General features: G+C 39.7%; 1 protein-coding gene across 4 annotated transcripts in view; it reads right to left on the bottom strand.

Moving 5' to 3' along the window:
• The window catches only part of YEATS4 (YEATS domain containing 4), a 92,313-nt gene that overhangs the window by 49,830 nt on the left and 17,805 nt on the right, over window positions 1-24,678 (bottom strand). Inside the window, exon 7 of one of the 4 annotated variants that reach the window (XM_032295259.1) lies at window positions 7,199-7,807. The exons of the other annotated variants lie outside the window; for them this stretch is intronic. Coding sequence (XP_032151150.1) covers window positions 7,638-7,807 — 170 coding nt within the window. The 3' untranslated portion in view covers window positions 7,199-7,637. Of the gene's footprint in view, window positions 1-7,198; window positions 7,808-24,678 lie in introns of those variants that run through there. 4 annotated transcript variants of the gene reach the window in all.

The following is a 24,678-nucleotide window of genomic DNA, read 5'->3' as shown; positions in this document are numbered from 1 at the left end:
AGAATTGCTTGAACCTGGGAGGCGGAAGCAGCAGTAGCTGAGATTGCACCCCTGCACTCAAGCCAGGGCGACAGAGTGAGACTGTGTCACAAAACAAACAAACAAACAGCCTCTCATTAAAAAAAAAAAAAAAATTCCAGCTCACTGGCAAGATGGCTGAATAGGAACAGCTCCAGTCTGCAGCTCTCAGCAAGATGGACATAGACGGCGGGTGACTTCTGCATTTCCAACTGAGGTATCTGGTCCATCTCACTGCGACTGGTTGAACAGTGGGTGCAGCCCACAGAGAATGAACCGAAGCAGGGTGGGGCCTCACCTCACCCAGGAAGCTCAAGGGGTCAGGGCGTGCCCCTCCCCTAGTCAAGGAAAGCCATGAGAGACTGTTCTGGGAGGAACAGGCCACTCCAGCCCAGATACTGCACTCTTCCCACGGTCTTCACAACCGGCAGACCAGGAGATTCCCTCCAGTTCCTACTCTACCAGGGCCCTGGGTTTCAAGCACAAATCTGGGCAGTCATTTGGGCAGACAGCAAGCTAGTAGCAGTTTTTTTTTTTTTTTTTTTGGTACCCCAGTGGGACATGGAATGCCAGCAAGACAGAACTGTTCACTTCCCTGGAAAGGGGGCTGAAGTCAGGGAGGGTCTGTGGCCAGGTGACTCGGCGGGTCCCATCCCCACGGAGCCCAGCAAGCTAAGATTCACTGGCTTGAAATTCTGGCTGCCAGCATAGCAGTCTGAGGTCGACCTGGGATGCTCAAGCTTGGTGGGGGGAGGGGCGACCACCATTGCTGAGGCTTAAGTAGGCAGTTTTACCCTCACAGTGTAAACAAAGCCACCGGGAAGTTCAAACTGGGCAGAGCCCACCAGACCAGCTCAGCAAGGCCACTGCTGCCAGACTGCCTCCCTGGATTCCTCCTCTCTGGGCAGGGCATCCCTGAAAAAACAGGCAGCAGCCCCAGTCAGGGACTTATAGATAAAACCCCCATCTCCTTGGGACAGAGCACCTAGGGGAAGGGGTGGCTGTGGGTACAGTTTCAGCAGACTGAAACACCCCTGAAGAGAAGAGCGGATCTCCCAGCACAGTGTTCGAGCTCTGATAAGGGACAGACTGCCCCATCAAGTGGCTCCCTGACCCCCATGTATCCTGACTGGGAGATGCCTCCCAGTAGGGACAGACAGACACTTCATACAGGAGAGCACTGGCTGGCATCTGGTGGGTGCCCCTCTGGGATGAAGCTTCCAGAGGAAGGAACAGGCAGCATTCTTTGCTGTTCTGCAGCCTCCGCTGGTGATACCCAGGCAAACAGGGTCTGGAGTGAACCTCCAGCAAACTCCAGCAGACCTGCAGCAGAGGGGCCTGGTAGAAGGAAAACCAGCAAACAGAAAGGAACAGTGTAAATGTCCACTCCTAGATCCCATCCAACATCACCAGCATCAAAGACCACAGGTAGATAAATCCACAAAGATGGGAAGAAACCAGCACAAAAAGTCTAAAAACTCCAAAAACCAGAATGCCTCTTCTCCTTCAAGGGATCACAACTCCTTGTCAGCAAAGGAACAAAACTGGACAGACTAATTTTGATGAACTGACAGAAGCAGGCTTCAGAAGATGGGTAATAACAAACTTCTCCAAGCTAAAGGAGCATGTTCTAACCCAATGCAAGGAAGATAAGAACTTTGAAAAAAAAATTAGACAAAATGCTAACCAACGAAAACAGTTTAGAAAAGAACATAAACGACCTAATGGAACTGAAAAACACAGCACGAGAACTTTGTGAAGCATACACAAGTTTCAATAGCCACACTGATGAAACGGAAGAAAGGATATCAGAAATTGAACATCAACTCAATGAAATAAAGCAAGAAGACAAGATTAGAGAAAAAAAGAGTAAAAAGAAATAAACAAAGCCTCCAAGAAATATGGGATTACGCCAAAAGATCAAATCTACATTTGATTGGTGTACCTGAAAGTGAAGGGGAAAATGACACCAAGTTGGAAAACACTCTGCAGGATATTATCCTGAACTTCCCCAACCTAGCAAGGCAGGCAACATTCAAATTCAGGAAATACAGAGAACATCACAAAGATACTCCTCGAGAAGAACAACCCCAAGACACGTAATTGTCAGATTCACCAAGGTTGAAATGAAGGAAAAAAATGCTAAGGGTAGCCAGAGAGAAAGATCGGGTTACCCACAAAGGGAAGCCCATCTGACTAACAGCGGATCTCTCAGCAGAAATCCTACAAGCCAGAAGAAAGTAGGGGGCAATATTCAACATTCTTAAAGAAAATAATTGTCAACACAGTATTTCAAATCCAGCCAAACTAAGCTTCATAAGTGAAGGAGAAATAAAATCCTTTACAAACAAGCAAATGCTCACAGATTTTGTCACCACCATACCTGCCTTACAAGAGCTCCTGAAGGAAGCACTAAACATGGAAAGGAGCAACTGGTACCAGCCACTGCAAAAACATACCAAATTGTAAAGACCATCGATGCTAGGAAGAAACTGAATCAACTAACAGGTAAAATAACCAGCTAACATCATAATAACAGGATCAAATTCACACATAACGATATTAACCTTAAATGTAAATGGGATAAATGCCCCAGTTAAAAGACAGAGACTGGCAAATTGGATAGACTCATGACCCATTGGTGAGCTGTATTCAGGAGACCCATCGCACATGCAAAGACATACAGGCTCAAAATAAAGGGATGAAGGAGTATTTACCAAGCAAATGGAAAGCGAAAAAATCCAGGGATTGCAATCCTAGTCTCTGATAAAACAGACATTAAACCAACAAAGATCAAAAGAGACAAAGAAAGGCATTGCATAATGGTAAAGGGATCAATGCAACAAGAAGAGCTAACGATCCTAAATAGTTAGGAACACCCAGATTTATAATGCAAGTTCTTAGAAACTTACAATGAGACTTAGACTCCCACACAATAATAGTGGGATACTTTAATACCCCACTGTCAATATGAGACAGATCAACGAAACAGAAAATTAATAAGGATATCCAGGACTTCAACTCAGCTCTGAACTATGCAGACCTAATAGACATCTACAAAACTCTCCACTCCGAATCAACAGAATATACATTCTTCTCAGTACTACATCACACCTATTCTAAAATTGGCCACATAATTGGAAGTAAAACACTCCTCAGCAAATGCAAAAGAATGGAAATCATAACAAACAGTCGCTCAGACTACAGTGAAATCAAATTAGAACTCAGGATTAAGAAACTAACTCAGAACCACACTTCATGGAAACTGAACAACCTGCTCCTGAATGACTACTGGATAAATAATAAAATGAAGGCAGAAATAAAAGAGGTTCTTTGACCAATGAACAAAGACACAACGTATCAGAATCTCTGGGACACATTTAAAGCAGTGTCTAGTGGGAAATTTATAGCACTAAATGTCCAAAAGAGAAAGCAGGAAAGATCTAAAATCAACACCCTAATGTCACGATTAAAAGAACTACAGAAGAAAGAACAAACAAATTCAAAAGCCAGCAGAAGACAGGAAATAACTAAGATCAGAGCAGAACTGAAGGAGACAGAGACATGAAATACCCTTCAAAAAAATCAATGAATCCAGGAGTTGTTTTGAAAAGATCAACAAAATAGACTGCTAGCCGGACTAATAAAGAAGAAAAGAGAGAAGAATCAAATAGATGCAATAAGAAATGATAAAAGCAGTATCATCACTGACCCCACAGAAATACAAACTGCCATCAGGGAATACTATAAACACCTCTACGCTAATAAACCAGAAAATCTGGAAGAAATGGATAAATTCCTAGACACTTACACCCTCCTAAGACTAAACCAGGAAGAAGTCGAATCCCTGAATAGACCAATAACAAAGTCTGAAATTGAGGCAGGAAGTAATACCCTACCAACAAAAAGAAGTCCAGGACCAGACGGTTTCACAGCCAAATTCTACCAGAAGTACAAAGAGAAGCTGGTACCATTCCTTCTGAAACTATTCCAAACCACAGAAAAAGAAGGAATCCTCCCTAACTCATTTTATGAGGCCAACATTATCCTTGATACCGAAACCCAGCAGAGATACAACCAAAAAAGAAAATTTCAGGCCAATATCCCTGATGAACATCAATGTGAAAATCCTCAATAAAATACTGGCAAACTGAATCCAACATTACATCAAGAAGCTTATCTATCACAATCAAGTTGGCTTCATCCCTGGGATGCAAGGCTGGTTCAACATATACAATAAATGTAATCTATCACATAAACAGAACCAGACAAAATCACATAATTATCTTAATAGATGCAGAGAAGGCCTTCGACAAAATTCAACAGCCCTTCATGCTAAAAACTCTCAATAACCTAGGTATTGATGGAACGTATCTCAAAATAATAAGAGCTATTTATGACAAACCCACAACCAATAGCATACTGAATGAGCAAAAGCTGAAAGCATTGCCTTTGAAAACCAGCACAAGACAAGGATGCCCTCTCTCACCACTCTAATTCAACACAGTACTGGAAGTTCTGGCCAGGACAATCTGGAAAGAAAATGAAATAAAGTATTCAATTAGGAAAAGAGGAAGTCAGATTATCTCTATTTGCACATGACATAATTGTACATTTAGAAGACCCCATCGTCTCAGCCCAAAAACTCTTGAAGCTGATAAGCAACTTCAGCAAAGTCTCAGGATACAAAAGCAATGTGCAAAAATCACAACCATTCCTATACTCCAGTAACAGGCAGAGAGCCAAATCATGAGTGAACTCCCATTCACAATTGCTACACCGAGAATAAAATACCTAGGAATACAACTTACAAGGGAGGTGAAGGACCTCTTCAGGGAGAACTACAAACCACTGCTCAAGGAAATAAGAGAGGACACAAACAAATGGAAAAACATTCCATGCTTACGGTTAGGAAGAAAAAATGTTGTGAAAATGGCCACACTGCCCAAAATAATCTATAGATTCAATACTATCCCCATCAATCTACCACTGACATTCTTCACAGAATTGAAAAAAAAAAAAAAAAAAAAAAACCACCTTAAATTTCATTTGGAACCAAAAAAGAGCTCAGATAGCCAAGACAATTCTAAGCAAAAGAAACGAAGCTAGAGGCATCACACTACCTGACTTCAAACTATACTACAAGGCTATAGTAATCAAAACATCATGGTACTGGTACCAAAACAGAGATATGGACCAATGGAACAGAACAGAGGACTCAGAAATAATGTCACACACCTACAACCAACTGATCTTTGACAAACCTGATAAAACAAGCAATGGGAAAAGGATTCCCTATTTAATGCATGGTATTTGGAAAACTGGCTAGACATATACAGAAAGCTGAAACTGGATCCCTTCCTTATACCTTATACAAAAATTAACTCAAGATGGATTAAAGATTTAAACGTAAGATCTAAAACCATAAAAACCCTAGAAGAAAACCCAGGCAATACTATTCAGGATATAGGCATGGGCAAAGACTTTCTGACTAAAACACCAAAGGCAATGGCAACAAAAGTCAAAATTGACAAATGGGATCTAATTAAACTAAAGCGCTTCTGCACAGTAAAAGAAAATAATATCAGAGTGAACAGGCAACCTACAGAATGGGAGAAAATTTCTGCATTCCACCCATCTGACAAAGGGCTAGCATCCAGAATCTAAAAAGAATGTAAACAAAATTACAGGAAAAAACCAGCCCCATCAAAAAGTGGGTGAAGGATACAGACAGACACTTCTCAAAAGGAGACATTTATTTAGCCAACAAACATGAAAAAAAGCTCATTATTACTGGTCATTAGAGAAATGCAAATCAAAACCACATTGAGGTACTATCTCACACCAGTTAGAATGGTGATCATTAAAAAGTCAGGAAACAACAGATGCTGGAGAGGATGTGGAACAGTTTTACATTGCTGGTGGGAGTGTAAGTTAGTTCAAGCATTGTGGAAGACAATGTGGCGATTCCCCAAGGATCTAGAACCAGAAATTCCATTTGACCCAGCAATCCCATTACTAGATATATGCCCAAAGGATTACAAATCATTCTATCATAAAGACACATGCATACATATATTTATTGCAGCACTGTTCATAATAGCAAAGACTTGGAACCAACCCAAATGCCCATCAATGATAGACTGAATAAAGAAAATGTAGCACATATACACCATGGAATATTACGAAGCCATCAAAAGGATAAATTCATGTCCTTGCAGGGTCATGGATGAAGCTAGAAACCATCATTCTCAGCAAACTAACACAAGAACAGAAAATCAAACACTGCATGTTCTCACTCATAAGTGAGAGATGAACAATGAGAACACATGAACACAGGGAGGGGAATGTCAAACACAGGGCCTTGTCAGGGACTGGGGGGCTAGAGGAGGGATAGCATTAGGAGAAATACTAATGTAGATGACAGGGTGATGGATGCAGCGAACCATGGCATATGTATACCTATGCAACAAACCTGCATGTTCTACACAGGTACCCCAGAACTTAAAGTACAATTAAAAAAATAAAAATTATTGTTGAGTTATGAGTTCTTTGCAATGTCACAGTGAAGTCCTACCAAGATTAAGGCTAACAAAAAAATAAGAGCCAATAGAGAGCACGATTGAGCCATGACCACTATATGCATGCATCACCTACTATGTACACATACATAAAGTCAGATCTACCTACATGGATGAAGTCTCACTCTGTTGCCCAGGCTGGAGTGCAGTGGTGCAATCTTGGCTCACTGCAACCTCCGCCTCCTTGGTTCAAGCGATTCTCCTGCCTCATCCTCCTGAGTAGCTGGGATTACAGGTGTGCACCACCATGCCCAGCTAATTTTTGTATTTTTAGTAGAGACGAATTTTTACCATGTTGGCCAGAGTGGTCTTGACCTCCTCACCTCAGGTAATCCGCCTGCCTTGGCCTCCCAAAGTATGGTATTACAGGTGTGAGCTACTGCGCCTGGCCCTTAAAATTTAATACATTTGTATGTGAAGAATAATGACACTGTGATAGGCAGAATGAAAGATATAATCTTTACCATCAAACGGCTTCTATATGCCACAATGAGTGCCAATAAGAGATGTGAGGTCACGATACTACGGAGATACTTTTAATTGTATTGAAGGCTTTCCAGAAAGTCTTCAGAGTAAGAAACACATCCGGAGGCGGAAAGAGGATCTGTAAACTACATTTATTGAATACTTCTTATACAAAAAAGATAGGATGGGGTAGGGGAAAACTTGAAGAAATTAAATATACACATTAATTTTATCACTAATTCTAACTACTAGAGAAGTACAAAATTTGTACAAGTAATATTTTATAATGAAATAAGCTATACATATACTACAATAAAATTTTTTTTTAAATTGTGCTTAACATCATAGAACTTCCCTAAAATGGGTGAAAATTCCTACATAACATCCATTCTTACACATATATTTTCCATTAAAGATTGCTTAAACAGTACATATTCCCATTGCTGAGCAATCCATGGTCAACAGCTATGAAGTTCCTCAAAAAAACATCATAGCATTTGCAGTAAGTACATTTCTCCAGTGAGCCCACCTTATTTTTAGTTTAGCTTACTATCAAGTTCTCTTGAGAACTGTTTATATGTCTTTTGCTTGGTCATCTTCTTCAAGTTTTCTGATTTCATTTTTTAAACAATTTATAGTTTCACGACTTGCTTTTAATCTCTCCTTAAGCTCTGCAATCTCAAAGCTTGTTTTTTTCTTAGCAGCTTCTAATTTTTCTCTGGTTTTCACTTCAAGTTCTGCAACTAAAGAAAAAAAGTATTTTTACTCAAGTATTTTTCTCACATGTTTAAGATATATGACAGGACAGTAAATATGGCATTTCCTGACAATAATGTTTCCATGATGAAATGTGGATAACTTAGGAATTACAACCTTAAATATGGGTATGGATTGGGGGAGGGGAAGAATGACTGAATTCCCAAAGGAGGATCTAAGATGTTTCCTACAACTAAAAATGAAATTCTGGTCACCAACTCACAGTTAAATTTTAAGACATAATGTCCTTTTTTCCATACACGTATTAAGATTGAAAAAAGGGGGCACACAAACCCAAGATATGCCAGCTAGTAAGAGCTGACTGGGTGCAGTGGCTCATGCTCGTAATCCCACTACTTTGGGAGGCTAAGGCAGGTGAATCACTTGAAGCCAGAAGTTCGAGACCAACCCGGCCAACATAGCAAAACCTCATCTCTACCAAAAATACAAAATTAGCCACGTGTAGTGACGCACACCTGTAATCCCAGCTACTCTGGTGGCTGAGGCACGAGAATCACTTGAACTTCGGAGGCAGAGGTCGCAGTGAGCTGAGATTGTACCACTGCACTACAGCCTGGGTGACAGAGTGAGACTCTGTCTTAAAGGGGAAAGAAAAAAAAAGTGCTAACTACAAGTACGCTTAGATTTGTATACAGGTGAAACTTTTATAAACAAAATCACATTATCAAAACAATCCAATATTGGGGTTTTTTTTCTTTTTAAAAAAAGGTAGCAATAACTGCTAAAGTCTGAATCCCAGCTCTGCCACTTACTAGCTGTGACACTGTAAGCTATTTCACCTGTGTTCCTTACTTATGAAACAGAAATGATAATGGCAAATCCCTCATAATATTATTTGTTGAGAAGACTTTTCTTTTTTTTTGAGAAAAGATCTCACTCTGTTACCTGGACTGGAGTGCAGGGGTATGATCTTGAGTCACTGCAAACTCTGCCTCATGATTTCAAGTAATCTTCCCACCTCATCCTCCCAAGGAGCTGAGATTACACGTGTGAGCCACCCCGCCCAGCCTGTTGAGAATTAATTTATGTAAAGTACTCAGAATACTGCCTGTACAAATAAGCCCTATCAACTATTGTTATGAGAACAGAGAAGCATTAAATGATATTTGAAACTATCTATCTATAACAAAGTACTAAAGAAATGTTACTGTAAAACAGGACACATATATTTAAATATGCCACTTGGATATGTAGCATTATGTTTTACAAAGAAAATGCTTGCTTGTATCTAACATTTCCATCTTGTGGACATTTTTGGTAACTACTGCTCACTATTAAAGTACACCTATACTTTCACTAAAGTAAGATGGTCACTAATTGGAAGCCAGATGGTTTGGTGGGAAAAAACCCAACAATGGAATTAGAAAAGACCTGAGTTCAAATAAACTCTTGGTTTATTAGCTGAATGCTGGTATTTATAAAGTTCCATCAATCTCTTGGTCTATGTGATACAGTTAAAACTAGGTATTTCTCAGAGGATTTATGAGAATTACATGAATTAATTATATGTAAAGCATGTAGCACATAAAAAACATGCAATAAATACTAATGAGTTATTTCCTTATTTTGCTCATTGCTGGTGACTTGTTTTTTGTGATTGCCAAAACAATTCATATTTTACTTTGTAATTATTTTCATTCTTTTAAAAATTATTTTTAAGCATAGGTAGTACATATAGGATTACAAATTAAAAGGTTAAAAAGAGTAGACAGTGAAAAAATATGGTCTTCTACTACACCTGTTCCCCAGCCTGCCACGACCCATCAGTGCTTCTTCCCAGAGATAATCACTGTTAGGGTTCTCTGATATCTTTCCAGAAATAGTCTGTTGACATAAAAAGCATACACTCAAGTGCAGTTTCTTCTTCTTCCCAACACAAGTGGTATCATTCTATACACTTGTTTTGCACTTTGCTGTTTCACTTAATATTATATCTGGAAGCTCATCCTATAACACAGAGCTGTCTCACTCTTTTTAATGACTACAGAGGACCTAATTGAATGGATATACAAAATTCATTTAGTCTGCCCCCTACTGATATACATTCAGAGCATCTCCATTTTTTTCTTTTACAAACAATGGAATGATGTATAATCTGTGAATAATCATTTTAGTATATTTCTAGAATAAATTCCTGGAGATGGAATTGTTAAAGAATATATGTACTTGTAATTCTGGAAGAATGTCAAGCAACTCAAAAGGATCTAACAATTTATAATCCCATTAGCATTGTGTCTGTTTACCTATTTCATCAACTTTTTGGTCTTAGTTAACCCGAAAAGTTAAAAACGGTATTTCAGTGTAGTCTTAATTTGCACTCATCTTATTACTACTGGGGCTGACTAATCTTTTTTTATAATGTTTGAGACATTTCTCCCTTTCTACAAATGAGCTGTTTTCCCTTTGCTCATTTTTCTATTGGGTTTTTGGCCTTGCTTATTGATTTGTAGGTGCTATATACAGCTTTATAGAGTAGTCCCCCCTTATCCACGGTTTCATTTTCCATGGTTATAGTAACCCACTGTCAATAGTTGTCTGAAAATAGATAAGTACAGTAGAATAAGACTTTTTTAGGAGGAGGGAAGAGCACACATTTAGATAACTTTTATTAGAGTACACAGTTATAATTGTTCTATTTTATTAATTACTGTTGTGAATATTTTATTGTGTCTAATTTATAAACTAAACTTTATCATAGGTATACATGCATAGGAAAAAACAGTATCTAGGGATTGGTTAACTCCACTGGAGTTCTTGGAATGTGTCCTCTCCATATAAGGGAGGACTACTGTATGTTAAGAAAGTAGTTATTTGTGACATGAGTACAATATTTTTCCATGGCTTATCAGTCTTTAGACTTTGTTCCCAGTGCTTTTCACTATGCAGAAATTTGTATTTCTCTGCACCCTCTCTCCCCACATCAATTTAGAAAACACACTGAATGATATGCGCTTTGTTAGATGCTGGGGTACAGAGGCAGGAAATAGGCAAGAAAAAAACGCACTAACGTCACGAGGTAATCTTAGGGAACGACAAGAATAGACTAGATTCAAATAAAAAGGGTAAGTTTTACGAAGGAGGGCTTCTTGGTAGTAGTAACATCTAAACTCAATTTTAAACAATGAGAACGGAGTTAGGTAAATGAAGTGGACATACAGGCCCAGGAAGCAGCATAAAAACAACAAAGATTCCTCTATTACTGTAAGCGGTAGTTTTAAAACTAGCCAGGGAGACCTGATTTAACTCAGTTGTCAGAAGGACAGCACACACTGTAGATATAACATAGATTCATGTTGTTTGATTCATGATACTTTTATTTTTGACAACTTGTAAGACTGCGAAGGGTACAAGATGTGTGGAAGAAGACATGAGTTAATTAGCCATGAGATCCTGGGGGAAAACATTTTCAAACTTCTTTTAGCTTGTTCCAGTGTTCTACTTCCTATGTGTTAAATGCTTATACAAAACAAGAAAAGCTTCTGTTTTTAATTCCCAATGAAGTCTCAATTTCGAGGAAACAAATCCAAAGAATTACTACTTTTATAAAGTCAGTTCAACTTACTGGTTAGGAGACAGACTGTAAGGCTTTTTACAATTTGTTAGAGTGGACAGATTTTGGGTTTAAAATGCAGGCTCTACTGGGTAATTTTAGGCAAGTTATCAAATCTCTCTAGAGTCTTTACCTACAAAATGGTCCTAATCATAGTATCTCCCCGCTAGGGTTGTTTATTCAATAAGTTAAGAAATGAAAAGTGGTTGTCAAGTACCTAGTAAGCTTTCAGTAAGTGTTCACTATCATTTTTATTATATCTTGAAGAAACAACTAAAATGCTAGATCATTAGGGCTTAAGTAAACTTCCAATACACTCTATAATAAATATTCTCTATCTAAAAATACTATTAAATTTTTGGAGCCTAAGTTCTGAGGACTGCTGGGGATCAAGTTCTGATTCTACTATTAACCCTGGGTAAGTTTTTTAATCTCCTTATACCTCCATATCCTTTTCCAAATATTGCCTAATAAAGTTGTTATAGAACTAAGTGAGTTTATACAAGTACAGACTCAGAAGAGTACAAATAGTGAGCATTCAATAAATCTGATACTTTATTATTACTGAATATTGACTATCATATGCCTTCAAATTGGTAAAACTAAACATTCCTTTTTTAGACCTTTGATTAATATTCCCAGATAGCTTTCCTAAAATGCTGAATTTATACTCACAAAATAATTCATGAGAATCCAAAGTTTACCATATTCTTAATCAGTACAACTATTAAACATTCCTGGCTGACATGGTGATTCACGCCTGTAATACCAGTACTTTAAGAGTCTGAGGTGGGAGAAACCTGCCTCTAAAAAAAAAAAAAAAAAAAAAAAAAAAATTAGCCAGATATGGTGGCACATGCCTGTGGTCCTAGCTATTACTTGGGGGTGAAGGCAGGAGGATCACTTGAGACGAGTTTGAGGCTGTAGTGAGCTATGATCATGCCACTGCAACCAAGTCTGAGTGACAAAGCGACACCCTCTCTCTGGGGGCAAAAAAATTATTTTTTCTAATTTGATAGGACAAATATAGTCATTCATTACTGTTTGGTCTATTTGGTTTGCATTTTTAAAATTATTAGCAGGGCCAAATATTCTACTATTTTATTTACTGGTGATCTCTTATTCTGTCTGTCCATATCTTCTGTCCATTTATCTACTGAGGTTTAACAAGTTTTTCCATACATCAATTTTAGCATTAAAAAGATGATGTTAATTCTTTGTCATATTTTCTGCAAACTTTTCTTTGCTCTTTTGAAATATAGAAATTAAACATATTTAATAAAGTCTGTCCTTCTTTTAATGTGATTTTTCCTAATACTTTAAATTTAGAAAGTCCTCCCTAGCTGGAGAGCCAGTATTCTAATTTTTCAAAAAAACAGGCTGATTGATTTTCAAAAAAAAATTTAAATATCTTTAACAAAACTAAAATTTGTTTTGAAGTGATGTTCTAAATTAAGTTTTCCTTCCAAAAGCTTACCAATTATGCCAACACCATTTATGGAATTAGACTTTTCTTCCTTATTGATTTGGTACTGTTAAGAAAATGAACTAAAGATCACACAAAAAACATAATTTATTGATAAAAATATCCCAAGGTTATACAGCTCCATACATAAGCTTTAACACATAAAAACAGATTTACAGCCTTTTAATAAAACACACTACTTACACCTACTTGTTATACATAAATAAATAACAGATTTGTCAAAAACAAAAAGTGTGAGCACTTGAATTTTAGAAGAGAATTTTCGCCATCAATAGGCACATTTCATGGTATGAGAGAAAGAAGATAAGAGAGAGTGATCAATAATGAAGCACAGTAGTGCTCTTTACCTTTTCAAAGTGATCATACACTTAACTGTCTTATGTTCATAACATTTTTGCGGATGTAGAAATAAAAGCATACACATTTTCAATGATGACCAAGCGGCAAAATTATAATTAGTACCCAGATCTTTTACGTCGTAATCAAGTGTTTTACCATCCCTCCACCTCTTCTTTTATTGGATCACTCCCTTTCAGCCTACAAATATACTAGTTTATTTCCCCCTGAAAACAATACCCTTTTGACCCAATATGTTGCTTCTGTTACTGCTTCAAAGACTACTGCTCCTCTTTACAGCCAAGCTTCAGGACAGAGTTGTCTATAATGCCTGTCTCCAATTTATCTTATCTGATCGTCTTTTATCCACTTCAACTGAACTTTTGACCTTACTATTCTCCTTACACTGCTCCTGAAGCTCCGTCTTCCTCTATTCAATTACTGGGCCCTCATCTTACTAGACCTAACAGCAGTATTGGACACTCTCTAGTTCTTGACACAATTTTTTCACTTGGCTTTGAAGACATTACACGCACCTAGTTTTTCTCCCTCCATACTTGCTATTGGTTCTTCATTCCCTTTGTTGAGTGCCCAGGTCTCTTAGTCTTTGAGCCTCTGTTTCTCCTTCACTTACTCCTTTGATGACACCATTTGGTCTCATAATTTATAATTCTATTAACTTTCAGATTTATGTCTCCAACCTAGAACTCTCCTTGAATGCCAGGGTGCAACACCCCTCTCAACATCTCAACTTATATGTCTTACAGGCATCCCACACCCATCATGTCCAAACTTGCACTTTTTAACTGTTTTTTGAGACAGAATCTTGCTTGGCATGCAGTGGCATAACAGCTCACTGCAGCCTTGCCCTCCTGGGCTCTAGTGATCCTCCCACCTCAGCCTCCTGAGTAGCTGTTACTACAGGCATGTGCCACCACACCAAGATAATTTAATTGTTTTTTTGTAGAGATGAGGTCTTGCTATGTTGCTCAGGCTGGTCTCGAAGTCTTGGGCTTAGGTAATCCTCCCACGTTGGCCCTTCACTAATATGCTGGGATTATAGGCATGAGCCATCACAACTGGCCAGCCAAAGCTGTAACTCTGAATTGCAGAAACCTGTGCCTCTGAGACTTCCCATCCATGTAAAAAGCACTGACTTGGAGTTCCTCAGGCCCAAAACCATATAAGTCATCTTTTTCCAATACCTCATTATTCAAAGCATCAGCAAATCCCACTGTACCTATCTTCAAAATAGGCCCAATATCTGATGCCTTCTCCCATTGCTATCATTCTGGTCCAAGCCACCATTCTACCATATCTGAATCATTGGGATAGCCTCCACACTATTACTTCTCCTTCTATTATATCTGCTTTGCAGGACCAGGGTGATGTTAGTTTGGGGAGGAGGTGAAGCAAGATGGCAGAATAGAAGCCTCCACTAATAGTCCTCCCAACAGGAACACCAAATTTGACAAGTATTTAGACAAAAGCACCTTCTTAAGAAGAGAAAATCACGTGAACGATCACAGTACCTGGTTTTATCTTCATATCACTAAAAGACGTGCTGAAGAGGGCAGCAAAGACAGTACTCAATTGCCAACACCACCCCTTCTTCACCCCCAGCAGTGGCTGCACAGTGCAAAGAGAGAATCTGTGCACTTAGGGGAGGGAGAGTAATTGGGGGACTCTGCATTAGAACGCAGTGCTCCCAACACTAGGTAGAACTCAGTCAGCGCCCACATATAGAGTATTTAGACAGCCCTATCCAGAGAGGAATTGCCGATTTCAGTGGTCAAAACTTGAGTTTTGGCAAGCCTCAAGCCTCAACCCCTTGGGCTAAAGTGCTCTGGGGTCCTAAATAAACTTGAAAGGCTGTCTAGGCCACAAGGACTGCAACTCCTAGATAAGGCGAGTGCTGTGCTTGACACCAGTAGACTTGTGGGACATCTGACCTAGTGAGACACCAACTGGGGCAGCTAAGGGTGCTTATACCACTCCTCCCCTAGCCCCAGGCAACACAGCTCATGGCTCTGAAAGGGATTTTCTCCCTTCCACTTGAGGAGAGGGTAGGGAAGAGAAAAGAGGACGTTGTCTTGCAACTTGGATAGCAACTCAGCCACAGTAGGATAGGGCACTGGGCAGAGTTGTAAGGCCTTGGGCCTTGGCTCTCAGACATTTCCAGACACACCCTGGGCCAGAAGAGAACCCAGTGCCTTGAAGAGAAGGAACCAGTCCTGGCAGGATCCATCACCTGCTGACTAAGGAGCCTCTGGGCCCTAAATAACCAGCAGCAGCAACTACATAGTACACGCCAGAAGCCTTGGGCAAGACAGATGTGCTGGCTTCAGATGTGACTCAGCACATTCACAGCTGTGGTGACTTCAAGGAAAGACCGCTTTTCCTGAGAAAAGCAGAGGAAAGAGTAGAGGAGACTTTGTCTTAAGCTTTGGTACTAACTCCCCAATTCCAGGCCTTGGCTCTTGGATGGCATCTCTGGACCTACCTGGGGCAGAGAGGAGCCCACTGTCCAGAAGAGAAAGTCCCAGGCCTGGCGGCATTCACCACAAGCCGACTGAAGAGCCCTTGGGCCTTACGTAAACACTGGTGGTACCCTGACAGTACTCCTTGTGGGCCTGTGGTGGTGCTGGACACAGGGAAAGAATCCTTTACCTGGAAAAAGGGGAAGGAAGTATGGGAAGGACGTTGTCTTGTAGCTTGGGTGCCAGCTCGGCCACAGTAAAACAGAGCACCATGATTATTCCTAAGGTTCCCAACTCCAGGTCCTGGCTCCTGGACAGCAACTCTGGACCTACCTGCAGCCCAGGGAAACTCAATGCCCTTAAAGGATGGACACAGCCTGGCTGACTTCATCACCTGCTGATTATAGAGCCTTAAGGCCTCACAAAAACATAGGTAGCAGTGAGGAAGTGATTACAGTGGGCCTTGGCAAGACCCAGTCCTGTGCTGGCTTCAGGTCTGACCCAAGGCAGTCCCAGTGGTGGTGGCCATAGGGGTGCTTGTGTCATCCTTTCTCACGTCCAGGAAGTTCAGCACAAAGAAAAACTCCGTTTGTTTGGGAGAAAGTAAGAGACGAGAACAAGAGTCTCTGCCTGCTAGTCCAGAGGATTCTTCTGGATCTTATCCAAGACCACCAAGGTGGTACTCTACAAATCTGCAAGAACCAAAGCATTACTAGGCTTAGGGTATCCCCTAATGCAGATATGGCTGCAGTGACCAAAAATTTAGATCACAGCACCCAAGTTCCTTCAAATACCTGGAAAGCCTGCCCAAGGACAGGTACAAAAAAAGCCTAGATGGCAAAGACTACAACAAATACCTAACTGCAATGCCCAGACACTGATGAGTATCAATAAGTATCAAGACCAACCGGAAAACATGACCTCACCAAATGAGCTAAATAAGTCACCAGTGACCAATCTCTAACAGATGGAGATATATGGCCTTTCAGAAAGAGAACCCAAAATAGCTGTTTTGAGGAAACTCAAAGAAATTAAAGATAACACAGAGAAAGGATTTAGGATCCTACCACATAAATTTAATAAATAAATGGAAATAATAAGAATTAAGCAGAAATTCTGGAGTTGAAAACACAACTGACACATGGAAGAATGCATCAGTCACTTAATAGCAGAACTGATCAAGCAGAACAAAGAATTAGTGAGCTTGAAGACAGGCTATTTGCAAATACAGTGATGAGGCAAGAGAAAAAGAATAAAAAAGAATGAAGCACATATACAAGACCTAGAAAATAACCTAGAAAAGGGTAAATCTAGCCCAGGTGCTGTAGCTCACACCTTAGGAGGCCAAGGAGGGAGGACTGCTTGAGCTCAGGAGTTCAAGAGCAGCCTGGGCAACATGGGAAAACCCCACTTTCACCCCCCTCCCAAAAAAAAAATTAACTGGCCGTGGGGGCATGTGCCTGTGGTCTCAGCTACTCAGGAGGCTGAGGTGAGAGGACTGCTTGAGCCTGGGAGGTGGAGGTTGCAGGGAGCCAAGGTCATGCCACTGAACTCCAGTCTGGGCGACAGAGTCAGACCCTGTCTCAAAACAAAAAGGTGGGGTGGGGGTAGAATCTAATACTTATTGACCTTAAAGAGGAGACAGAGAGAGATGGGGGTAGAAAGTTTATTCAAAGGGATAATAACAGAGAACTTCCTAAATCCAGGGAAAAATATCAATATTCAAGTACAAGAAGATTATAGAACAGCAAGGAGATTTAACATAGAGAAGATAACCTCAAGGCAGTTTATAATCAAACTCGCAAATCTCAAGGCTAAAGAAAGGATTCTAAAAGCAGCAAAAGAAAAAAGCAAAAACAAATACAAATAACATAAATAGAGCTCTAATACTTCTGGCAGTGGACTTTTCAGCGGAAACCTTATAGCCAGAAGAGAGTGGCAAGACGTATTTAAAGTGCTAAGGGAAAAAAGACTTTTGTCCTAGAGTAGCGTATCTGGCAAAAAACAGCCTTCAAACATAGAGAAATATTTCCCCAGACAAAAGCTGAGAGATTTAATTAACACCCGAGCTGTCCAACAAGAAATGCCAAGAGAATTCTTCATTCTGAAAGAAAAGCATGTTAATAATATGAAATCATCTGAAGGTACAAAACTCACTGGTAAGCAAACAGAAAAACACAGAATATTATTACATTGTAATTGCAGTTTGTAAACTATGCATGTCTTAAGTAGAAATATGAAAAGATGAACTGATCAGAAATAATAACTACAATTTTTCAAGACATAGATAGCAATGAGATATAAACGGAAACAAGAAAAACTTAAAAGATGGGGAGATGAAGTTAAAATTTAAAGTGTTTATTAGTTTTCTTTTCTGCTTCCTTGTTTATGCAATCAGCGTTAAACTGTCATCAGTTTAAAACAATGGGTTATAAGACATTATTTGCAAGCCTCATGGTAAGCTCAAACCTACAAACATAAACGAGATACACAAAAAACAAAAAGAAAGGAAGCAGATCCAAGATGGCCAAATAGGAACAGCTCTGGAATGCAGTCCCCAGCGAAAACAACACAGAGGGTGAGTGAGTGATCACCACATTTCCAAACAAGTTATTACTGCCCATAGATGAGGAGATTCCCGGGTTGAAAAGTGCCACGAGTTTCCAGCACAGCTGTTTCAGCCGGCGCGGCGGGTCTCTGCACAAAAACTCACACAAATTTGGGCGGCTGTTTCAACTGGCACCTGGAACACCTGGGAGACAGAGCCACCATTCAACTGAAAAAACGGGGGCTAAAACAGGGAGCCAGGTAATCTGGCTCGGGAGGTCCCACCCCCACAAAGACCAGCAATCTGAAACGCTCTGGATTGACAGTTTTACAGCAAGCGCAGGTGGACCTGGGATGATCCAGCTCTGTGGGGGGAAGGGCATCCGCCATTACCAGGCAGTCCACCACTACCTAGGCAGTCCGCCATTACCGAGGCAATGCGCCATTACAGAGGCAGACTGCCATTACCAAGGCAGTTCTAACTACACCTCTATAAACAAAACTGCAAGGAAGTTCACATAGCAGCTGGGCAGAGCCCACAGCAGCTCAGCAACGCATCTGGGGTAGACAGTGAACAGGCTACCTCCTATTTGGACAGGGCATCTCTGAAAAAACGCAGCAGCACATCAGGAACTTATAAATAAAGCCGCACCTTCCCAGGACAGAGCACCTGGGAAAAAAGGCAGTTATGAGTTCCACTGCAGCAGACTTAAATGCACCTGCCCAGCAGCTCTGAATGGAACAACGGAGCTCACAGCTCAGCACCTGAGCTCCTATAAGGGTGAGACTGTCTCCTCAATCAGCTCCCTGACCCCTGTATATCCAAAGAGACACCTCATAAAGGAGAGCTCAGGCTGACATTTGGGGGGTATCCTTCTGGGAAAAAAGATAACAGAAGAAGAAACTGGCAGAAAGCCTTACTGTTCTGCAGCTGCCACAGGTAATCCCCAGGAAAGAAGTGTCTGGAGTAGACCTCCAGCAGTCCTACAGCAGAGGGGCCTGACTGTTAGAAGAAAACTAAAAAACAGAACTAACTTCATCATCAACAAAAGGGACGTCCACTCACTGACCCCATCCGAAAGTCACCAACTACAAAGACCACAGGTAGATAAATCCACAAAGATGGGAAGAAATCAGTGCAAAAAGGATGACAACACCCAAAACCAGAACGCCTCTCCTCCTCCAAGGGATCACAACTCCTCACCAGCAAGGGAACAAAGCTGGATCCAGAATGAGTCTGATGAATTGACAGAAACAGACTTCAGAAGATGGGTAATAACAAACTGCTCTGAGCTAAAAGAACATGTTCTAACCCAATGCAAAGAAACTGAGAACCTTGAAAAAAGCTTTGACGAAATGCTAACAAGAAAAAACAGCTTAGAGAAGAATATAAACGATTTGGTGCAGCTGAAAACCACAACAAAAGAACTTCACGAAGCATACACAAGTTTCAAAAGCCGAATCAAACAAGCAGAAGAAAGGATATCAGAGATTGAAGATCAACTCAATGAAATAAAACAAGAAGGCAAAATTAGAGAAAAAAGTAAAAAGAAATGAACAAAGCCTCAAAGAAATATGGGATTATGTGAAAAGACCTGGTCTACATTTGATAGATGTACCTGAATGTGACAGAGAGAATGAATCCAAGCTGGAAAACACTTGGCAGGATTTTATCCAGGAGAACTTCCCCAGCCTAGCAAGGCAGGCCAATATTCAGAATAGTCCAGGAAATACAGAGAACACCACAAAGATATTCCTCAAGAAGAGCAACGCCAAGGCAAATAATCGTCAGATTCACCAGGGTTGAAACGAAGGAAAAAATGCTAAGGGCAGCCAGACAGAAAGGTCGGGTTACCCACAAAGGGGAGCCCATCAGAATCACAGCAGATCTTTCAGCAGAAACCCTACAAGCCAGAAGATAGTGGGGGCCAATATTCAACATCCTTAAAGAAAAGAACTTTCAACCTAGAATTTCATATCCAGCCAAACTAAGCTTCATAAGTGAAGGACAAATAAAATCCTTTACGAACAAGCAATTGCTCAGAGATTTCATCACCACCAGGCCTGCCTTACAAGAGTTCCTGAAAGAAGTACTAAACATAGAAAGGAACAACCAATACCAGCCACTCCAAAAACATACCAAATGGTAAAGAGCATCGACATAATGAAGAAACTGCATCAACTAATGGGTAAAACAACCAGCTAGAATCAAAATGGCAGAATCAAATTGACACATAATAATATTAACCTTAAATGTAAATGGGCTAAATGCCTCAAACAAAAGACACAGACTGGCAAATTGGATAAACAGTCAAAACCCATGGGTGTGCTGTATGTAGGAAACCCATCTCATGTGCAAGGATACATACAGGCTCAAAATAAAGGGATGGAGGAAGATTTACCAAGCAAATGGAGAGAAAAAAAAAAAAAAAAGCAGGAGTGACAATCCTAGTCTCTGATAAAATAGACTTTAAACAACAAAGATTAAAAGAGACAAAGAAGGGCATTACATAATGGTAAAAGGATCCATGCAACAGGAATAGCTAACGATCCTAAATATATACACACCCAATACATGACCACCCAGACACAAAAAGCAAGTTTTTAAAGACCTACAAAGAGACTTAAGATTCCCACACAATAATAGTGGGAGACTTTAACACTCCACTGTCAATATTAGACATATTAATGAGACAGAAAATTAACAAGGATATCAAGGACTTGAACTCAGATCTGGACCAAGCAAACCTAACAGACATTTAAAGAACTCTCCACCCCAAATCTGCAGAATATACATTCTTCTGAGCACCACATCACATCTACTCTAAAATTGACCAAGTAATTGGAAGTAAATCACTCCTCAGCAAGTGCAAAAGAACAGAAATGATAACAAACAGTCTCTAAGACCACAGTACAATCAAATTAGAACTCAGGATTAAGAAATTAACTCAGAACTCCAACACTTCATGAAAACTGAAAAACTGCCTCTTGAATGTTGACTGGATAATCAATGAAATGAAGGCAGAAATAAAGCTGTTCTTTGAAACCAACAAGAACAAAGACACAATGTACCAGAAATCTGGGACACATTTAAAGCAGTGTGTAGAAAAAAATTTACAGCAATAGATACCCACATGAGATACAAGGAAACATCTAAAATCGACACTCTTATCATCAAAAAGGAGCAAGATAAAAAAACTCAAAAGCTAGCAGAAGACAAGAAATAACTAAGATCAGGGAAGAACTGAAGTAGACAGACAAAAAAACACTTAAAAAAAAATCAATAAATCCAGGAGTTGGTTTTTGGAAAAGATCAACAAAATAGATCACTAGCCAGATTAATAAAAAAGAAAAAAGAAAAGAATCAAATAGGCGCAATAAAAAACGATAAAGGGGATATCACCGCCGATTCCACAGAAACACAAACTACCATCAGAGATTACTATAAACAACTCTATGCGCATAAAACAGTAAACTTGGAAGAAATTGATAAATTCCTGGATACTTGCACCCTCCCAAGCCTAAACCAGGAAGAAGTCAAAACCCTAAATAGAACAAAAACAAGGGCTGAAGTTGAGGCAGCAATTAATAGCCTAACAACCAAAAAAAGCCCAGGTCCAGATGGGTTCACAGCTGAATTCTACCAGACATACAAAGAGGAGCTAGTGCCACACCTTCTGAAACTATTCTAAACAATCCAAAAACAGAGAATACTTCCCAAATAATTCTATGAGACCAACATCATCCTGATACCAAATCCAGCAGAGACTCAACAAAAAAAGAAAACTTCAGGCCAATATCCATGATGAACACAGATGCAAAAATCTTCAATTAAATACTGGCACACCGACTGCAACAGCACATCAAAAAGCTTATTCATCATGATCAAGTAGGCTTCATCCCAGGGATGCATGGCTGGTTCAACATACCCAAGTCTATAAATGTAATTCACCACATAAACAGATCCAAAGACAAAAACCACATGATTATCTGAATAGATGCAGAGAAGGTTTTGAACAAACTTCAGCAGCCCTTTATGCTAAAAACTCTCCATAAACTAGATATCGACAGAACATATCTCAAAATAATAAAAGCTATTTATGACAAACCAACAGCCAACATCATACTGAATGGGCAATAACTGGAAGCATTCCTTTTGAAATCTGGCACTAGACAAGGATGCCCTCTCTCACCACTCCTATTCAATATAGCATTGGAAGTTCTATCCAGGGCAATCAGGCAAGAAAAAGAAATAAAGGTATTCAATTAGGAAAGCAGGAAGTCAAATTGTCTCTGTTTGCAGACGACATGATTATATATTTAGAAGACCCCATTGCCTTAGCCCAAAATCTCCTGAAACTGATAAGCAACTTCAGCAAAGTCTCAGGATATAAAATTAATGTGCAAAAATCACAAGCATTCCTATACAGCAATAACAGACTTAAAGAGAGCCAAGTCAAGAACGAACTGCCATTCACAATTGCTACAAAGAGAATAAAATAGCTAGGAATACAACTAAAAAGGAATGTGAAGGACCTCTTCATGGGGAACTACAAACCACCGCTCAAGGAAATAAGAGAGGACATAAACAGATGGAAAAACATTCCATGCTCATGGTTAGGAAGAATCAATGTTGTGAAAATGGCCATCCTGCCCAAAGTAATTTATAGAGTTAATGCTATCCCCATCAAGATAACTATGACCCTCTTCACAGAACTCGAAAAAAACACCTTAAACTTCATATGGAACCAAAAGAGAGCCTGCATAGCCAACACAATTCTAAGCAAAAAGAGCAAAATTGGAGGCATCATGCTACCTGACTTCAAATTATACTACAAGACTACAGTAATCAAAACAGCATGGTACTGGTACCAAAACAAAGATATAGACCAATGGAATACAACAGAGGCCTTGGAGGCAACGCCACACATCTACAACCATCTAACCTTTGACAAACCTGACAAAAACAAGCAATGGGGAAAGGATTCCCTGTTTAATAAACGGTGTTGGGAAAACTGGCTAGCCCTATACAGAAAGCAGAAACTGGACCCCTTCCTGACACCTTACACTAAAATCAACTCCAGATGGATTAAAGACTTAAACATAAGACCGAACACCATAAAAACCCTAGAAGAAAACCTAGGCAAAACCATTCAGGACATAGGCATAGGCAAAGACTTCATGACCAAAACACCAAAAGCACTGGCAACAAAAGCCAAAATAGACAAATGGAACCAAATTAAACTCCAGAGCTTCTGCACAGCAAAAGAAACAATCATTAGAGTGAACCGGCAACCAACAGAATGGGATAAAATTTTTGCAATCTACCCATCTGACAAAGGGCTAATACCTAGAATCTACAAAGAACTAAAACAGATTTACAAGAAAAAAACAAACAAATGTCTTCAAAAGTGGGCAAAGGACATGAACAGAGACAGTTTTCAAAAGAAGACATACGAGGCCAACAAACATATGAAAAAATGCTCATCATCACTGGTCATTAGAGAAATGCAAATCAAAATCACATTGAGATACCATCTCACGCCAGTTAGAATGGTGATGATTAAAAAGTCTGGAGACAACAGATGCTGGAGAGGTTGCGGAGAAATAGGAACACTTTTACAGTGTTTTTGGGAGTGTAAATTAGTTCAACCATTGTGGTAGAAAGTGTGGCGATTCACCAAGGACCTAGAAATAGAAATTCCAATTGACCCAGCAATCCCATTACTGGGTATATATCCAAAGGATTATAAATCATTCTATTATAAAGACACATGCACACATATGTTCATTACAGCACTCTTTACAATAGCAAAGAGCTGGAACCAACCCAAATGCCCATCAATGATAGAATGGACAAGGAAAATGTGGCACATACACACTATGGAATACTATGCAGCCATAAAAAATGATGAGTTTGTGTCCTTTGTAAGGACATGGATGAATCTGGAAAACATCATTCTCAGCAAACTGTCACAAGAACAGAAAATCAAACATTGTGTGCTCTCACTCATAGGCGGGTGTTGAACAATGAGAACATATGGACACAGGGAGGGAAGCATCACACACTGGGGTCTGTTGGGGGGCAACAGGGGAGGGACAGTGGCGGGTAGGGACGTTGGGGAGGGATAGCATGGGGAGAAATGCCAGATATAGGTGATGGGGAATGGAGGCCGCAAACCACATTGTCAGGTAGGTACCTATGCAACAATCCTGCATGTTCTGCACATGTACCCCAGAACCTAAAGTGCAATTATATATATATAGTATATATATTATATATATGATATATATACTATATATCATATATATAGTATATAATGTAATATATATAGTACAGTATATATACTATATGTAATATATATAGTATAGTATATATACTATTATATATAGTATATATATAATATATAGTGTATATATTATATATATACTATATAT

This window comes from Sapajus apella, unplaced genomic scaffold (assembly GCF_009761245.1).
Source record: "Sapajus apella isolate SASKATOON/1434 unplaced genomic scaffold, GSC_monkey_1.0 scaffold2, whole genome shotgun sequence".
In the NCBI taxonomy this organism is placed as follows: Eukaryota; Metazoa; Chordata; class Mammalia; order Primates; family Cebidae; genus Sapajus; species Sapajus apella.
This window is presented reverse-complemented; position numbering and strand designations above follow the sequence as displayed.